Source organism: Acartia tonsa, chromosome 8 (assembly GCF_053477335.1).
Source record: "Acartia tonsa isolate MP-2025a chromosome 8, ASM5347733v1, whole genome shotgun sequence".
NCBI classification, from domain to species: Eukaryota; Metazoa; Arthropoda; class Copepoda; order Calanoida; family Acartiidae; genus Acartia; species Acartia tonsa.
The window spans coordinates 17,755,408-17,775,387 of NC_137267.1; the positions used below are offsets into that span (position 1 = coordinate 17,755,408).

Consider the following 19,980-nt stretch of genomic DNA (forward strand, 5'->3'; position numbering starts at 1 on the left):
TTGGCAGTATGGATGGAACACCATAGCAAATACAAGTAAACTTACTCAAGGTATATTGCATTCTCAATTACTTTGGTAGTAACACCCTTGTTTTAGCAGTATCTATGGAACTCCCTTGCTTTGGGCAGTATTGATGTTACACTCTTGCTTAGGCAGTATTGATGGAACAGCCTTGCAAACACATGCAAACTTACTCAAACTATAGTAAATTCTCTATTATTTTAAGCAATATTGATGCAACACTCTTGCAAACACATGCAAACTTACTCAAGCTATAGTGCATTCTCAATTACTTTGGTAGTGTATTCTTCTAAAACAACACATAAAAAGTTTTAAAAGACAAAATGGTGTAACCTAAAGATTGGTCTATTTGTTGTTAATTTTTATCAGAGTAACTTCAATAAAAAATAAAATTAAAAGCAATTTTTTTTTCGCAGAAAAGATAGCTTAATTTTGGAATTTGTCAATTTGTACAATCTTCTATTTTATTAAATGATTTGAAACCCCAGTTAGCCTAGCTTAATCACCATTACATACAAAGATGCTCTTATCAAAATAAATTTAGTGTAGTGGTATTAGACTATAAAGCCTCAATTCCGTCTATAGGTAAAAAATCCACCAAAAGACAAAGAACATTTATGTAGACCGCTATTGAATGTTGTAATATGTTTAACTATATAAACATATAATGGTATTACATGGCGCAAAGTGCATTTTAAAAGTTGAAAAAAAGTTAAGTAAAAAGAGAAAACTGTCATACAAAGCAGTAAATTCCCTATAATATGTATAAATATCTTTTTGTCTGTTTTTTAATCTCTTAAAAGACTGTTACTAAGAAGAAAAAATCTTAAATCTTGATTTTGACCTAATTTATATTGTCTGGTAGTGTTTGTGATTTTTTAAGTATGCTTTGTTAGCTAGAAGAGCAATTATTCAGCGGCATTCTTGCTCTATTACCCAAAGTTTTAGAAAAGAGTCAAAATAAAAAATGTTGCATTGGTTTTAGTACTCAGAGTCCAAGAACACATTAATTTAGACTCATTGTCCCATCCCTCTTCTTATCCAAGATTTATGCTATTTTTAAAAATTTAAAAATTAGCTTGTTTTGTATAACACTTATTCTATAAGAGTAGTTTTTACCATTTCTAGAGAAGGTCAAGTCCAAATTACACAAAACATATAAAAATAATTTTAATAATAGTTATTGCCAGTATTGCTTCGATTAAACAGAAAAATCATGTATTGCACCGTATTAAAGACAGCTTTCCTTGGATATTAAGATAAAAAGGCTACAATCAGTTGTGTTAGCCCCTAGAGACCGAAGGATGCAAACTTATTATAACAATGTATTATATACAGCTTTCTGTGGATAGTAAAATAAATTTTTATAAGATTGATTCCAATTAAGTTGGCCTTGGTAATATAATACGATACATGATTTTTTCCGTTGCCTTAAAACCATTTTTAATCCAGTGGGTAATAAGTAGTTTCAAATCCTTACTAGAAACAAAATTATTAAAAGCGAAGCTTTTCTATAATTAGGGTCGGTCTGTACGCCCGTCCGTACGTAACGGATAGCTTTTTTCGTTAATTCAGGCAAGTTAGAATTTTTCTAGCGATTTCAAAATTTACATGATGATTCCTGCAGTATTTAGGTATAGAAAGCGAAGGAACTCTATAAGTGTTACCAGAATGTCCAGACGTTCATTTTAAACATGTTGATTTTTAACTTTTTTAACAACAATTTTCTATGTGATATAATCATCCGATTGATCTGATTTTTGGAGTACTGATTCCTATTACAATTAGGTACAAAATTACAAGCGAAGCATCTCTATAATCAAGTCCAAAAAATGTCAGTATGCCTTTAAGCAGAATTCTGTATTTAAGAAGTTTTGCAACAAATATACGTATAATTTTGTCAAAACTTTTATATATATTTTTTGTAAATTCAGTTCTGACAATCTATAAGAGTTAATGTTCATCTGTCATACCGTTTCAGAGCTTCGCTTTTATGGATGTTGTCATCCTTGTTTAATGATTAATAGCGATTTTACTCCTAGCATCTAGTAGCTTTAAATAGGTAGGAATATGGCAGAAACATACCCTAAAACCACCCCCAAGGACATATGTGAATATTCCCTAAAAAAATCTGTTGTCATTGGTCTTCATAGAATATATGAAAAAATCTAAATACAAACTATTTCAAATATCAAAAGCAATTCAAAGGAGACCTGTTAATTTTGATGCTACCATTGTATCGACATTAAGAATCTGAATAAGGAGAATAACATTACATCGTAGATATATGTTTCTTTATCTATATTATCCTTTTATCAAAGTAAGATGATGTTTGTCCGTCTATGCGTAGCGAGGGATCTTGATAACCGCTGAACCAATTTGGATCCCCTTTACAGTGAAGCTTCCTAAAGGTCCAGTAAAGTTTGTAACTATTTTTGTTAAATCCACAATCCAAAAATTATACTTTTTAAGATTAAGATTTGTAATGAATGGTCGACTTCCACTGACCCTTTTCTCTGCCCTAAAAGCTTATATATGATTGTAACCGCTAACCTAACAATTTGTATGAATTGTTGACATAATAAAATGTTTTTAGGTTCAATAGGGAGGAGGATTAAAACTTGAACAATTTAAAGTTACAATGAGATTTTTTCAAGAAGAAAACAAAATCCAATTTTAATGAAATTGTACAAAAGAATTAATTCGAATCTATTTTATTAATTTGATAAAATCATAAAATATTAATAAAATAATTTAAATTATTAAGAAGAAAAAAACTCATATACTTGATTTTTTACAACGGAAGGGGTGGACCTTTTTATTTACTGAAATTTAGTTGGGAGCTTCCCCCTCCATATTAATTAAAACCTCATCAGAAACAATGCTAGATTTTTTTTCAAATTCGTGAATAGATCGTTTTTGTGGTTTTCAAGATATTACTGAACATACACCTTATTATCCTTGCTGATAAATGTAAATCAAAGAGGACTATCCACGAACCAGTGCAAGTGATTCTAAGCATCTTCCAGCATTGACCCATAGTATTTTTTTAGTTAATATACTAGGTTTATGTTTAATATTTGCTTTATCGACTAAAAAGTTAGGTTTCCCCATGGTTTTATATGAAAAAACTTTGAAATGTAAAGCAATTTTTAAAGCAATATCATCAAATGCTTTGTTGAGTTCAAAGGACAAAACAAAATAACATTGCAGAAAAGCATTAAATGTTGTAAATTGCAAAAGTACATTAATTAAAATGTTTACAAGTTACCAACCCTTTTTTTGAATATACATTTTTAATCACAATAATATACTTTTGTGTCAAAGCTTTTAAACAACAGTTTGAACTCATCAAAACATTCGATGATATTGCACCAAACAATGCTTAACATTTCAAAGTTTTTTTCATGTAAAACAATGGTGAAACCTAATTTTTTATTCGATAAAGCATAAATAAATATTAAACATAAACCTAGTATATTTACTAAAAAAATACTATGGGTCAATGCTGGAAGGTGATTAGAATCACTTGCTCTTGTTCGTGAATAGTCCTCTTTATTGCAGAATAGAAATATAAGGATAAGCTTATATTCCATATTCTATAATTTAAAGTATTAAGATTTTTTCTGTCTGAAGCTAAATAGCACGGAAACTAGTAGTTCAAATTGATTATTTTTTAGGGAAGCTTTATAAATATCTTAGGATGGTTTTAGGCAATTTCCTGACTTTTATTTGCCCTGCCTTAGAGGCTAGGGGCGATGTAACTGGAATATTTATAAAATATCAAGTGAAGAATGAAGGACAAACTATTGTGGCCTGGGGAGAAAAAAAATCTACCATCCATTGCCTTATCCCTCGTTGCATTTATGAAAATTTTAAAATATAGGAAATATCAAAAGTTTTCTACAGTTTGTAGATATTCTGAGAATACCTAACCCTTAATTTACATAACCTCCCTCATTTTAAAATGGTTAAGATGTGGTCCATATGCAATATGAGTTGTGTTTATCATGAATGTGGTTATCCTTGTTTCAGTCACAGTGGTGTTATTATATTTGAATAAAACCACCCTAGAATCCGCCCATTGTTGCTCGATCAATATAACATATGAATTTGATGGTTATCAGGAATAAGGGATTGATAATGAAGAACAGCAAGGGTCTTTACAAATAATAGCGAAACTTTATGAAATGAAATGCAAACAAAATTGAGGTAAAAGGACAAATGTGCATGAGCAGCAGTAAAAGTTGACTTTAGGAACATCTTAGTTTTTTTTAAAGATGATAAGAAAAGCTCTGTATTATGTTTTATGTTGAGGAAAATCTTTATTATACTATGGATGCTAAGGGGTTATATTGTAGCTCTATATGATGTTTTATGATTAGGAATATCTTTATTATATCTCCCTAGTCCCTGGATGTTAAGGGGTTATATTGTAGCTCTATATATAATGATTTATGTTTAGGAATATCTTTATTATATCTCCCAAGTCCCTGGATGCTAAGGGGTTATATTGTAGCTCTATATGATGTTTTATGTTTAGGAATATCTTTATTATATCTCCCTAGTCCCTGGATGCTAAGGGGTTATATTGTAGCTCTATATGATGTTTTATGATTAGGAATATCTTTATTATATCTCCCTAGTACCTGGATGCTAAGGGGTTATATTGTAGCTCTATATGACGTTTTATGTTTAGGGATATCTTTATTATATCTCCCTAGTCCCTGGATGCTAAGGGGTTATATTGTAGCTCTATATGAAGTTTTATGTTTAGGAATATCTTTATTATATCTCCCTAGTCCCTGGATGCTAAGGGGTTATATTGTAGCTCTATATGATGTTTTATGTTTAGGAATATCTTTATTATATCTCCCTAGTCCCTGGATGTTAAGGGGTTATATTGTAGCTCTATATGATGTTTTAAAACATGTACATCATAAATTTATGTGTAGTCCCTGGATGTTAAGGGGTTATATTGTAGCTCTATATGATGTTTTATGTTTAGGAATATCTTTATTATATCTCCCTAGTCCCTGGATGCTAAGGGGTTATATTGTAGCTCTATATGATGTTTTATGTTTAGGAATATCTTTATTATATCTCCCTAGTCCCTGGATGTTAAGGGGTTATATTGTAGCTCTATATGATGTTTTAAAACATGTACATCATAAATTTATGTGTAGTCCCTGGATGTTAAGGGGTTATATTGTAGCTCTATATGATGTTTTAAAACATGTACATCATAAATTTATGTGTAGTCCCTGGATGCTAAGGGGTTATATTGTAGCTCTATATGATGTTTTATGTTTAGGAATATCTTTATTATATCTCCCTAGTCCCTGGATGCTAAGGGGTTATATTGTAGCTCTATATATGATGTTTCATGTTTAGGAATATCTTTATTATATCTCCCTAGTCCCTGGATGCTAAGGGGTTATATTGTAGCTCTATATAATGTTTTATGTTTAGGAATATCTTTATTATATCTCCCTAGTCCCTGGATGTTAAGGGGTTATATTGTAGCTCTATATATGATGTTTTAAAACATGTACATCATAAATTTATGAGTAGGGTGCAAAAAAGGGTGATAGCTAAACTTTTATTTCATTTCTATCCTATAATATAAACTAAAGCTTCTCTGAAATTGCTGATCTTAATTGGTGGTACTTTTTAGTGAAGCTTTATAAATGTCTCGGGGTTGTTTTAGGCTATTTTGCTCTAAAGACTAGGGACGAAACAACTAGCATTCTGGATTGGTTAAAAATTACAGGAAAGATTTGATTTGGCTTCTTTTAGTATATTAAGAAGAAATGGCTTTGCTTATAAATATTTGCAATTCAGTAAAGTAGATTGGTTGAATAATAAAGCTTTTTTGTTACCATCATTTATGGATGGGTATGTTTAAGAATGTGTGCAAATATGTGTGTGTGTTTGTGTGTGTGTGTGTGTGTGTATGTGTGCGTGTAAGTATGTGTGTGAGGGTGTATATTTGTGTGCAAACAGCTATGCACATTTTACCTAAATTGGAAAATTCATTCTCCCTTAATTCTGGATGATGGATGATGGATAAATTGTTTAGTTTGATAAGATGTTTTGATATTTGTTTACTAAAAATAGATTTACTACCCTTGAATGTCAACCAGGTCAATAATGTGTTCGAATTGTTACTGCACTGTGTTCTAATTTCTAGTCGTAATATGTTTTATTACTAAAGTAAAGATTTATTTCAAATGTTTTGTTCTATTTATTAAAGGACAAAGTCCTTATTTATAGCGATTATGTTTGTTTGTACATTAGCTGTATTTTAATTCAATCTCTTACTAATGCTTTACAAATAAAACAGACATAGGGCCTAATAAAATCAATGAAAGAGTTGCTTTGCTTGTAAATTTATTAACTTTTAATTTTTACCTCCTTATATTTGTTAATTCTAATGGTGCAGCAACTATCTGCTTTTGCACAAGTACTACTTGGTGTCCAATCAATTCCTCATTAGATAGATGCATAAAAACAAGGATGGCAACATCTATAAGCAGTGAAACATCAAAAATATGAAGTGACGTGTTGGCATGCCCACAAGGAGTTGTCAGGTACGATTAATATTTAGGGGGAATGTATTGGCCCATAATAAATGCAAAGGTAGAAATTTAAGACAAACTTCGTGCATTCAATGAGTTGGTTGTCTATTGAGTATTATTTGCCTAAAATTTGGGGTGTTTGGAGAGAAAAATAGACGCTGCTTCCCTTAAAAAATCCAAGTTAACCATGATTGAAAGACATATGGACCGTTCTTTAATAAGTAGTAGCGATACTACCAAATTAAAGTAAAAAGTGAAACAAAAAACTGTAAAAGTTTGTTATTTTTTTGTAAGTTGATTCTTAACAAACAAAACAAAAATTGTAAGGGATGGAGGGAACATTGCTAGTTTGATAAATTTGCATCCCTTTCTTCCACCAAAATGTATCATCTACCAAGCGGATAAGCCCGCAACCGTGGCTTAACACGTAGCGCATCCAATCGTCGTCGGGAAGGTGATAGGTTCGAATCTCGGTCCGACACCGCTTCATGACTAAAGACGTTAAAAATGGTTCCTAATGCTGCTATGTCAGGTGCGCGACATAAATAGTTAGAGTAGGGGGAATGCCTTGGCCCCAAACAGCCGCAACTCACTACCATGCACAGTTAGGACTTCTCAGACAAAGGTCGTGCAATCAAAGGGTTGGTTGTCTGATGGGCAATTGGATGCTTTACACCGCAATCATAGGACTGACAATCCTATCCCATATCCATAAAAAGCCACATTGTTACAGAAAAACTGACAAATTTACAGCGGCCTATGCTCCCCCTGTGGAGTGAAAAGGGCTTGTTACTGTTACTGTTACCAAACGAATAAAAATACAGTGTCGGATTTGCAACAGGTCTTGTTTTGTGTATCAACAAGGATGACAACATCCATAAAAGCGAAGCACTCTAACGGTAGGACAAACGGACATTAACACTTGTATAGTGTCAGAACTGAATAATCAAATAGTTATTTCTCGCATCGTATTATAAACGGCTTTCCGCGGATATAGAATGTACAATTATAAGATTAAAACTAGTTTTAATCTTATAATTGTACATTTTTATATTCGTAGAAAGCTGTGTATAATACGATGCTAGACATAGTTTTTTCGTATGGATGAGAACCGGTTTCTATCCACCGGATTCAAATAAATACGAGAAATATAATTATATAAGAGTCAAAGAAAAATTATAAGTAAATTTGTTGAAAAAATGCTAGATACAGGATAATATTTATGGACATACTTACATTTTTAGGACTTGATTATAGAGATGCTTCGCTTATAATATTGTACTTTGTTGTCCTAGGAATCTTTATTCAAAAATTAGATCAATCGGATAATTTTATCTGATACAAATTTCATATGAAAATCAACATGTTTAAAGTGGACGTACGGACATTCTAGTAACGATTATAGAGTTGCTACGCTTTCTAAATCGTACCTAACTACTACAGGAATCACCATGCAAAGTTTGAAATCGATAGAACAATTCTAACATGCCTAAATTAACGAAAAAAGCTATCCGTTACAGACGTACGGACGGACCGACCCTAATTATAGAAAAGCTTCGCTTTTAAAAACCCTTTTACCCTTGTCTGATATTCCTTACTGTTTCGGGCCACGTAATTCTATGCATTCTATGTCTATGTTTGGCGTTTGACAAAGCAGTGGTTGGAACTATTATTGATTTCTTTGGCCACAAGTTTACAAAATACCAAAGGTAGAATTATAAACTGAAGGCTTTTGTGAAGAAGAATTTTATCGTCCATTATCCAATACCTGGAATCCTAGAAATTTGAGCGCAGTGAAACTAATTATAGGCAGTATCCATACAAAACTGGGTGGATTCTTTAAAAATAAGGATGACCACATCTGTAAAAGCGAAGCTCTGAAACGGTAGGACAAACGAACATTAACACTTGTAGAGTGTCATAACTGATAATTAGAATATAAATGTAAAAAAACGAAAAAAATGTAAGTAAAATTGTTGAAAAACTGCTTAAATGCAGGATAATGTTTTAGGACATACTTACATTTTTAGAACTTGATTAAAGAGATGCTTCGCTTATGACATTGTATTTTGTTGTCCTAGAAATCATTCCAAAAAGCGGATCAATCGGATAATTAAATCACATAAAAGTTAGCATGTTTAAAATGGACGTACAAACATTCTAACTTGGAGTTGTTAAGCTTTCTAAATCGTTTCTAAAAATTTGAATCGACAAATTTAACATGTCTAAATTAACAAAAAAAAAGGTTTTGTGCTCGCTGGGCAATTTAAGAAAAACAACACCAAACTAATTTGAAACATTTATCTTTTATAAAATCTGTAATGACTGGCGCGCATTTAAAATTATAGAGTAGAATTATTAGTGGATTTATATTACAGTTATTTGAGTTTTTGTAGAAACACTTTTTTAGTTTTTTTTTAGTTACTTGAAACCTTTCTAAATTAGGTTTACCAAGCTTTTTAGTTTCATAATATTATAAACAACCTAAACTTTAAAATAGATTTAGTTTTGTTATGTTTTGACATATGGTTTGTTGAGGGAATGGACATTAGACTTAAGTTACACTGGTACCCAAAGTTTTTTAACTACATTTTCTTGTTGGCAAGCTCCATCACTTTGGGCTTTTTTATTTAATTTTGATTGGTTATTTCTAAGCCAGAAGTGTCAACAGATCTATTTATAGATGTATAAACAGATAAATACCACACTTCCTTTTTCTTCTGCTACTAAATTATTTCCCGTTACTTGGCTGTGTTAATACACACCACACCATTGGTTGATTTTTAATGACCCAATTGAAAGGTGGCACAAGGGGAGTGCTATGGGAAGATACAGTTAGTTAACCCTTTTACCCTCTAGTGTTTTATTCTAATGTATTGTCCACATCTTCTAGTAAATAATTCCAATCTGCATACAAGATAAATTTATATTTCAGTATGGGGATGGTTATTAATTTATAATCCATTGTCTTATCCCTTAAAATCCTTGTCTCCCACGGTCTAAGGTTAGAGTTATCCTGTAAACTAAAGAGTAATCCTGGATACAGGAAACTTTGTTATCTAACATCTCACATACAAAGGATAACCTTTATGTAATGTATAGCTCTTATAATATCCTATTATTCTAAAAGTTTGAACAATTATTCCTTTAACAACAAGGTGTAAATGCTTGTTTGTTCATCCGTTAACGGATTCTGTCAATGTCATCCTTCTTTTTTTAAATGTTTAAAAAATAATAAAATAAAATAAAGGTTTCGTGATTTTTTTCATTTAAAAATAGCTTCACTGTGAGAAAATTTACATAAAATTCCCCTAAAAACCAATATTATTAAAATTGGGGTAAGTTGATATCTAAAGAAAAACACAGATGACTTTTCTGTTTATCCTTCCCAAACATATCAAATGATTTTTTAAAATGATAAAGACCACTTTCCATTTACTGCGGGTGGTGCACCATGGTGGGGGGAAAACCTGAAACTGTTATTGGTTAAGCAACATCTGGGAAATTATAGGATTCTTTTTTAACACGAGTTCTCTAAATCCCTCACACCATCTGTCTTTATGTAATTTTGTGTATCATCATTGGGGATGTACTGTAACAACTCACAATTGTCTTATACCCTTACCCTTGACTTATATTTGATTATGTTATGCATATTTTTATAATTTTACAGGTGATAACAATTTTGATTATAACTGTCCATATTATCAATAGCATGTATAGGTCCAATATCATTGACAAAATTGTAGATTAAATCTTTCAGAAGAATTGTCTCCCCTTCATGTCCTCCTTCTACTGAAATCTGGAATAATAAAAGGATGAATTTTTAAAAGCGAAGCTTTTTTATAATTATGGTCGGTCCGTCCGTACGTACGTCCGTCCGTCCGTCCGAGATAGTTAGCTTTTATTCGTTAATTTAGGCATGTTAGAATTTTCCTATTGATTTCAAACTTTGCATGGTGATTCCTGTAGTAGTTAGGTACGATTTAGAAAGCGTAGCAACTCTATAATCGTTACCAGAATGTCCGTACGTCAATTTTAAACATGTTAATTTTTTTTAATTTTTTAATAACAATTTTTTATGTGATAAAAACATCCGATTGATCTGTTTTGTTTATTACTGATTCCTATTGTAATAAGGTACAATATTATGAGCAAAGCATCTCTATAATCAAGTATTAAAAATGTCCTTAAACAGAATTCTGTATTTAAGAAGTTTTGCAACAAATTTGCGTATAATTTTGTCAAACCTTATATTTTCATATTTTGTATATTTAGTTCTGACACTCAACAAAAGTTAATGTTCGTCTGTCATATCGTTTCAGAGCTTCGCTTTTATGGATGTTGTCATCCCTGTTTACTTTAAATTCTAATATATTACAGGGTAGTTTTTTAACATTTTGTGTTTTTACCTGCAATTGGGACCATACTACACTGTTTCCAGTAGCTACATGATAGGGACAATTTGCTATATATAGCCCAATATCTGGTCTCTCCTAAATACAAAATAATCCTATTATATAAAGTAGTAAGCGTTTTATGTCTGTCCGAAAGGATCTGCCTAACCGCTAAAATGATATTGTTCTTCTTTATAGTGAATCTTCTTATATTTCCCTGGGAAGGTTTTAAACTATTTTTGGGGAGGGTGTCTTCACCCCCTCACCCCAAAATAATATTTTTTTACTCTTTTGAAACTCAAATTTAAAATAGGATGAGGTCGACTTTTCTCCCTATACCTTAAGTGCCCCTAGAGGCTTCTAGAGGGCGTAGCCTCTAGTTCTTATAATAAAGTAACTGGATTTGTGTGTTTGTACCGAAGGATCTTGCTGATTGATATGGTTTTACTTTACAATGCAGCTTCTCATGTGTCCTGGAAAGGTTTATAACTAATTTATAACCAAACTCCCTAGAAAAATCGCACATAAAAAAAAATCCCCTCTCCCCTTTATGTGCCACTAGAGGCCTCTAGGTGGCATAGATGCTAGTATATAGATAATCAAATTCCTAATCAAGATATATTTACCTCAACAACAAGTCGTCCAATAGCAGCTAGCTCCTCCCTCCATCTTGTCCAGAAACTAGCTTCATTGTTTGTGCACCGTCTAGACAAAATAGATCTATTGATGTAGAAGAGAATTCTAATATTAAGTTCATAAAATTTCTACCTATAAAAAACAAATCAAATATAGTTTACCTAATCGTTGTGTCCTCTGCGCTCATTAGAATCAGCATGGGAGTGTCAATATATCTGAAAGCTGAAAATAAGATGAGTAATTAGAGTAAAACGCTAGAGGGGGACGAAATTATATAACTGTATGTCCCCATCCCAATGACCTCTTACCGACTCTCAATTGGGTCTTTGAAAATTAACCAATTATGTCGGGAATATTAACACAGACAAGTAGAAACAATTTGCTAGCAGACGAAAAAGATGTCATAAAATGAGTGGCAGGTAGTTATTTGTATATACATATGTACTATACTACAGATCTGTTGATGAGTAAATGGAGTGTATCTCAAAACTTGGTCAAAATAAAAAAGTCCCTTTATATTCTAGCTTAAATGATTCTTTGTTAGTTAATCTATTTTATTTTGTATTTTTGTTTCACTACAAAGCCGAAATCGCTTTAAATTAGAATTGAGTAGTTTTATTTTAATTTATTGGTCTGACATGATAAAAAGAAGTACATAAATGTAACCAAATGGTGCAGACAAATTGCACCTGATGCTAATAGCAAGAGTAGAGTGGAATCAGTTGGTTGTCTGTTGGCCGTTACCTAACCTAATATCCCTGATAACTTTAATCATAACATTTTATATAATTGACAATAACCCAATATCATTATACAATTACTTGAACCTCTATCTGTAAATCCTAACAGGGCTGTTACCTGTATTGATGGAAAGGCAAGGATCGTGATCTTCTGGATTATCCAACTCGCAACTCGCATCACCTACAGCAGCCCATGCCTAGAATTTCAAAATGTACTTCTATTGACTTTCAGACCTTGTAGAAAACTTTTAATAATTTTAAATGGTTACCAGATGGAATGCGCATCATAAACACTTTTCTAGTATTCATTCAAATCCGGTGGATAGGAACCGGTTCTCATCCATATGAAAAAACTATGTTTTGCATCGTATTATATCCAGCTTTCTACGAATATAAAAATGTACAATCATAAGATTAAAACCAGTTTTTTTAGCTCTAAGTTGCCGGAGGCAAAACTGGTTTTAATTGTATAATAGTACATTCTATATCCGCGGAAAGCTGTTTATACTATGATGCGAGAAATAACTATTAATGTTTCGGGCAATTAAGGGGAAAGGGAAACTAGAAAACTAATGAAAAAGGGATGTTGAATACCTTCTTTAAAGATAAGCCAATCAAGAGTTGAACATGTTAGGGGCTATCCTTTAAAACCAATTTCCCTAACCTAACCTAGTATAAATTTAATTAATTAAAAAAAATAACATGAAAATAGAAAGGGGGGGAGAGGGGAAGTTTGATGGCTAGAAACCATTAGGGTACCAACTATACAATTGCTAAAAATAAAATTTTATATATATTAAAGTGTACTGTTCGCAATTTTTTTTTAAAACAGCTTGATTAGCTTGATTGTACTAAGCTATTTATAGCTTCAACAGTCATTGTTATTTCATTTGCTCTACCTTGTTAGCATTTTTCATTAGAGCATATGGGTCACAGCCATCAGTGTGTACATTCCAAGGGTACATTGTTCCACTATCAGATATACAACGGACATCAATGGTAGGGGAAGCAGCATGTAACATGTCTGTACATACAAAAAAAGCATTTAAGAAGAATTATTATACTTTGTTTAGAAATGTTTAGAATAGTGCTAATTTTAAACAATTTTAAGTAGTATCTTGAGTAGTTAATCTGCAGATTTGAATTTGAAACTATGTTTTAAAATATTTTAACCTGCTAAAAGGTCACAATTTGATTCTGTACCAAAAGCCCCTGCAGATCCTCCCATTAACACAACCTTAACATTTATTTCTTTACAAATAAGGGAAAATTCTTGTGATTTATATTTTTTGAAAGACAAATAACTCAAGATAAAGAGTGTTTATTTCTTATTTCATTACTTATCTTTAATTGTTTTTGTCTTAAGAAAAATTAATTATATATTAATGATAAGGGTGAATATTTAATGAGGAAAAATACCTGTTTAGCTTTAGTAATATTGGTGTTGGTTATAAGATCCTCAAAGATAGCAGAAACTATATATTTACCATGAAAGCAATAGTTTTCAGATTGAGGATTTGCATCTTGAGTGCCTTAAATTGAAATACAAAGAAATATTTTATACCTAATCAATATATTCACTTTAAACCATTAGGATTTCCAGTTCTTTTATTGAACTGTATTCAAAATGGAATCTTCATTTAGTTCCAATGAATTTATATTTAAAGAGAGCAGAGATCATCACTTCCTTAATCTTAAAGATTTTTATTTTTATCAAAAATTAGAGACCCACTTCTTGAATAAAGCCCTGAGAGGCTAGTGGTATAGCAAATTTTTTTTCAAAAATTATAAATACCCAAATACCTGAGTAAACATCACTGCTAATATAGGGCACCTCTACCTAGAAGAGAAAAATCATTTATTTTTTTACCATTACCTCATAAGGGTGGAGTTCTCCTTTGATTTAAGTAGTCATCTAAAGAATCCAGAACAGCAACCGCATGTAATTGGATGCAATACTCTAACACCCAAAGATAATAGATGAAGTAACATCCATTAGACAACCAACCCTTTGATTGCTTGACCTTTGTCTGAGAAGTCCTAGCTGTGCATGGTAATGAGTTGTGCCTAATTATGGGCCTAGGCATTACCCCTCCTCTTACTATTTATGTTGCACACCTGACATAGCAGTAATAGGAACCATTTTTAACGTCTTTAGTTATGACACAGTGTCAGCACCAAGATTTGAACTTATCACCTCCCTGGTGACGAACGGATGAGCTACATGTTAAGCCACAATTGCGGGTAAAAAAATCTTTTATTTACTAGTTTCATTAAACAAATAAATATCTAGCTTTATTGTAGAAAAACAGTTAAAACAAATCAAATAATTCTTTAATTTTGCAAGAAACATACTTGGGTATGAAACCTATTATTATTTCCAAAACTATTATACCTTGGCAAAATCATGAAATGCTGGATTAATGATAGGATCAGGATTCCATATAGTGTGGTATTTCTTACTGTCCCTATATATTTTACAGTACAACATTATATGGATTTAAATTATGATCTATATCAGTAAGCTAACTATATATTTTTTAAATTTACAAATTAAACAATGGTAAATGCTAATACTATCAATACCTAATGTCCTTGAAAAGGTCTTCAGGGGGTGTACAATAATAAGGTGTATTAGTGCATCTTTTCTCACATGTTTGCTGGCCTTCACTAAATCAAATAAGAAAATGTTTAACCAACATCAGCATAAAGTAAAATTAGGAGTAAATTATGGTACATCTATATAACTTCAAAATTTGTACATATAAAGTTGGAAAATTACTGTTGGCAGATGACTGAGATGAATTTTTGATTCTTATTAACTTGTCATTGGTTGAGAAATTAACACAAATCAAAAACCTATCTCTGATGAAATAATTACTTGATCACATGGATTGGTTTGCATAAACTAGCCTCATATCAAATAAGTTCCATAATTCTATTAAAATCTTTATTAAATTTAGACACTTATGATAATTATTGTCAATTTAGATGACCACACATCTAGTGATTATCTAGAGAACCCAAGGGCACCATCTGCTTGTTAAAGAATGCAATACTCTAATGCCCACTGGTGGATAATAGGTTAAGTTACATCCAACCAATCCAGTGATTGCACAACTTCTGTCTGAGAAGTCCTAACTGTACTTGGTAATAAAATGCGCCTGTTTATGGCAAAGGCATTCCTCCTACTCTAACTATTTATGTTGTGCACCTGACATAGCAGCAATAGGAACCATTTTTAACATCTTTAGTTATGATGTGGTGTCAGGCCAAAATTTGAACCTATCACCTCCCCAACAAAAAGCAGATGCGCTTCATACTACTGCCTTTTAAATTATTATTGCAAAGCAGTGTCTTAACTTCTTTAAATCTTTACTTAATTAATCTTACCTTTTTCTTGTCATGTAAAACAAAAAGTTACCTAGGAACACAGAGGCCACCACCTTCAAGATAAATCAGAACTTTACTCTCATGAGTAATGTCTGTTTGTACATAATAAACAGCTGATTTTCCATCATTTGCCACAGCTCCAGGATATGCTTCTAATGAAACTCTTAACAACATATTCTTAACAAAATATTAATTTAGAACAGAAATAACAAATAAGATCAAATAACAGAAAAGATAAATGTTGTTCAGGGAGTAAGGGAGGGGACAATGGATCGAATATTCAATTTTTAGAAGTCTCAGACTTTGGGTACTGGCTTAAAGGGAATGTGCAAGAATTTAGCAGTTTCTGACTGAGTTTGGGTACTAGCGCATGAAATGCTGCTACTCGTTGTGTTTGTTTTGAATATTGCAGACGAGGAGAAGGGAAGTGGGGGCAAGAGAAATAACTACTTGCTGTGTTATTTTTGAATGTAGCAGATGGGGAGAAGGGAGGTGGGGGCTAGGGGCAAGGGAAATAAACAGAATAAAAAGGGGCAGTCATTTTCTTGCCCATCCAGCTAGCAGCTGGCCGTGTCCAATAATCTTGTAATATAAAAATCACACCATAAAACCTCAATATGTTTCATCAAAAACAAGTTGTGATTTCACTTTACATGACGCTATGGAAATCTATTATTTAATTAACAATCCCTTTATAATTTCCCCCAAATTTATTGGATTAATCTGGATTTCATGGCCTTTTTTTGATAACTCTTATATTGAATTAATTGCCCATTGTCCCCTTTCTTTACTCCCTGAATGTTGATGCTTTTATGGGGGAAATAATTCTTAGATTTAATATTGAACTAGATTTCAAAAGTCAAATTCTTACAACTTTCAATCATGATTTATTTTTTAATACTGATACCTTATCAGCAACTTTTGTTTCTGGCTCTTGATCTAAGATGTTCCACAATTTATGATCAGCAATTTCATATTCTTCTAGCCAAACTCCTGTGCCTTCCTCCATACCTTCTTTATTTGGAATGACTGTTTACACTTTTAATTAAAATTTTTATTTCAAGTATCCTTACTGATGTCCAATTAATCTATATCTCTTGTTCTGTCTTATGTTTTCTTTGGTTGAATAATTAAGATTCTTCTATCTTAGTGATTGATCAATTTAGTAAAATTTAGCTAGGGATAATTTCTCACAAAGATGCAAACAAACAAGCCCACAAATTCAACAACGGCTCCTTTTTTATATATGAACTTAAATGATTAGGTTACTGTTTCATAAATACAACAATTAACCTTATTTCAAATTTAGTACTTACTTTCTTTAACAGTGAGAACCAAATTCCATTCTTTGCTGACAATAATGAAATTGTCTAATCCATCAGCTTTAGTTATGTACCACTGTTGTCTAAAAATCAAGAAATTGAAAAATTATGACATTGCTGAAAAGTGAATTAAAAACAAGTATAGAAAGAATGTGTTATTTTAAAGATTACATTTTACATGAAAATATTTTCTCCCTTAAATGTGATTAATGGGATAAGTAGATACAAAATATTTCAAAGACTCATCAGAGAAAATATCATTATCACATCAAAAGTAGTGGCCTTGTAAATCTGATTTCTGACCAATAAAAACTGACATAGTTGCATAGAAGAATAATAAATGAAAGATCTTCTTGAATGTAAAATCATTAATAGTTATTTCTCGCATCGTATTATAAACGGCTTTTCGCGGATATAGAATGTACAATTATGGATTAAAACTAGTTTTTTTAGCCCCGAGGGGCCGAAGGCTCCAACTAAAAAAACTGGTTTTATTCTTATGATTGTACATTTTTTTATTCGTAGAAAGCTGGATGTAATACGATGCTAGACATAGTTTTTTCGTATGGATGAGAACCGGTTCCTATCCACCGGATTGGAATGAATACGAGAATAGTTATTTCTCGCATCGTATTATAAACGGCTTTCCGTGGATATAGAATGTACAATTATGAGATTAAAACTAGTTTTTTTAGCCCCGAGGTGACAAAGTCACCGGCTAAAAAAACTAGTTTTAATCTTATGATTGTACATTTCTATATTCGTAGAAAGCTGGATATAATACGATGCTAGACATAGTTTTTTCGTATGGATGAGAACCGGTTCCTATTTACCGGATTCGAATAAATACGAGAACAAACATTACCTAATATCTGTAGCATCACAAGGTTTCAATCTTACTTCAGAAAACATGAATCCATCTGCTTCAAGGCAATGCAAACTAAATTAACAGTAGCTAAACCCCTATTGTAAAATAGCCGATGCTTTGTGAGACATAAATGGGGCCATAAATCAAAATTTTAAAAGTCCATTCAGTTCTTTTTAACATCCTGAAATTGTTCCAATGCAGTGGCTACACAATGTTTAAAAGATAAGAAAACTACAAAGGTTTAGTTTTTTTTACAGATATTAATAGAGATTTTATTTATAAACAAGCATTTTACCTATCTTTGTTTCTTAATACACCATCATCCTAAAAAAATTTCAAGCAAAAAAGTATATTATTTCAAGATAGATTACAGATTGTCTTTTTTCTTTGATAGCAATTTTCAAGATACTCCAAAAAAATTTCACCTCAAATGCCCACAATTGAGACGGGATATTTTGGATGTTAGCGGTCAAACTTGGAGGCTCACGTGGCTAAAAAATATATATGTTAGTAGTGCATCTTCTCTATAACTATAGACATCGTTTTTTTAAATATTTTACATTGGACATACACACTGGTACCCTAAACTTTATAGCCACCTTTTTTTTGTTGGCTCATAAACTATGCCTACTTTAATTGCTCTCATTTTTATACTATTCTACAAATAATTTCAATCTGCATATTGGGTAATTTTGTTTATCATGATTGGGATGTTTATAAATTTATCCCTGCATGTAATATAATAACATTACCTTATTTTCAAGAGCCATACCATTCAATGGAGAAACAATATGTTTCCAATTTAAACCATCTCCAAATACTTAATTTAAACAAATAATAACTAATAATTAATAACTAGTGACAGCATCTAGATACTAAGTATTTCAGGGGAAGGGAGGTGGCAGAGAATAGCCTCAAACCATCCCTTAGATTTAAAATCAAGAAAGCAAACCAAGGAACTCTGCAAAGCTTTATTAAATGGAGAACACAATCTTTTGAGCGGTTAGAGAGACCTCAATGGCCCAACCAAAAACCTTAATACTTTATTTAAAAGGATAGAAATAAAAACAGATATTATAGCAATTCCTATAAATCGTAACTAGTTATATGATGTACCTATGTTTGGTAGAGAAATTACCAGGAAAACTTTTAACAATGATAATGATAACATTATCATCTTCAGTTTAGAAATATACTGTTTTCATTTAAATAAAAATAAGTTTTTGTATTGTTCTTATCTTTAAGAAAACAAAAAAAGGATGACAACATTCATAAGTAGTGAAGCCCAAAAAATATGGATGACCAACAGACAGTGTCAGTTGTACATCAGATGTTCAGTGTGTAAAATACAAAAATCACGAAACCTTTGCATAAGAAAAATTATTGGTCCGACAGACCGATCGACCAAGTTAATTATTACTTCATCCTCTATGGCACAGGTAATCTACATCAATAACCTAGACATCTATCTTGAAAAGCAGCCAAGAAATTCACATTTCCCCCATTCCGTAACATACAGACGTACGGACTGACATTTAGAAATTTACAGTAGCTTCGCAACCAAAAAAGTGTCCAAGACAATATTGTTAAATAATTTTCAGAATACATAATTAACAAAAAAATCCGGAAAAATTATTTGAAATGAAATGAAATGAAATATTTATTTTATGACACATAGTAAAATAGGCATACATATATACATGACATAAATAATCATAAACAAGCAGTAAAATTGATCATGATTAATTAATTACAGTATAATAACAAGGTTAATAATATCCACATAAGACAAAAAAGTTAATATACGTGTCAAAGGACTAAATAATCTCTCTCGAGGTGATATTAGATAGCCTTTGCAAATATCATAGAAAAATAAGCTAAAAGGTAGTGTGAATCTTATTTAATCCATTTCAATTCTCAAGTCAAGGCTTAATAAATTAAATCCACTTATCTCCTCCCTTCCTTCCCTCTAGAGTCTCTAGGGGCATTGATTTCAATGATATTAATAATATTTTTTTTTAT

The 19,980-nt window shown here is 31.6% G+C and overlaps 2 protein-coding genes across 2 annotated transcripts in view; one reads left to right on the forward strand and one right to left on the reverse strand.

Moving 5' to 3' along the window:
- The window catches only part of Pbp49 (proximal sequence element A Pbp49), a 168,512-nt gene that overhangs the window by 93,990 nt on the left and 54,542 nt on the right, over positions 1-19,980 (forward strand). The gene's annotated exons all lie outside the window — the stretch shown is intronic.
- Positions 10,210-19,149, reverse strand: LOC145325439 (uncharacterized). The gene is made up of 19 exons (XM_080168418.1): positions 19,075-19,149; positions 18,711-18,778; positions 18,384-18,449; positions 18,254-18,282; positions 17,956-18,030; positions 17,085-17,173; positions 16,676-16,782; positions 15,800-15,945; positions 14,962-15,045; positions 14,771-14,843; positions 14,179-14,215; positions 13,795-13,907; positions 13,549-13,612; positions 13,275-13,399; positions 12,494-12,572; positions 11,797-11,857; positions 11,626-11,704; positions 11,015-11,098; positions 10,210-10,404 (listed from the first exon to the last, which is right to left on the reverse strand). The coding sequence occupies exons 1-19, from the start codon at positions 19,133-19,135 to the stop codon at positions 10,270-10,272; spliced, it is 1,575 nt and encodes a 524-aa protein (XP_080024544.1). The 5' UTR covers positions 19,136-19,149; the 3' UTR covers positions 10,210-10,269.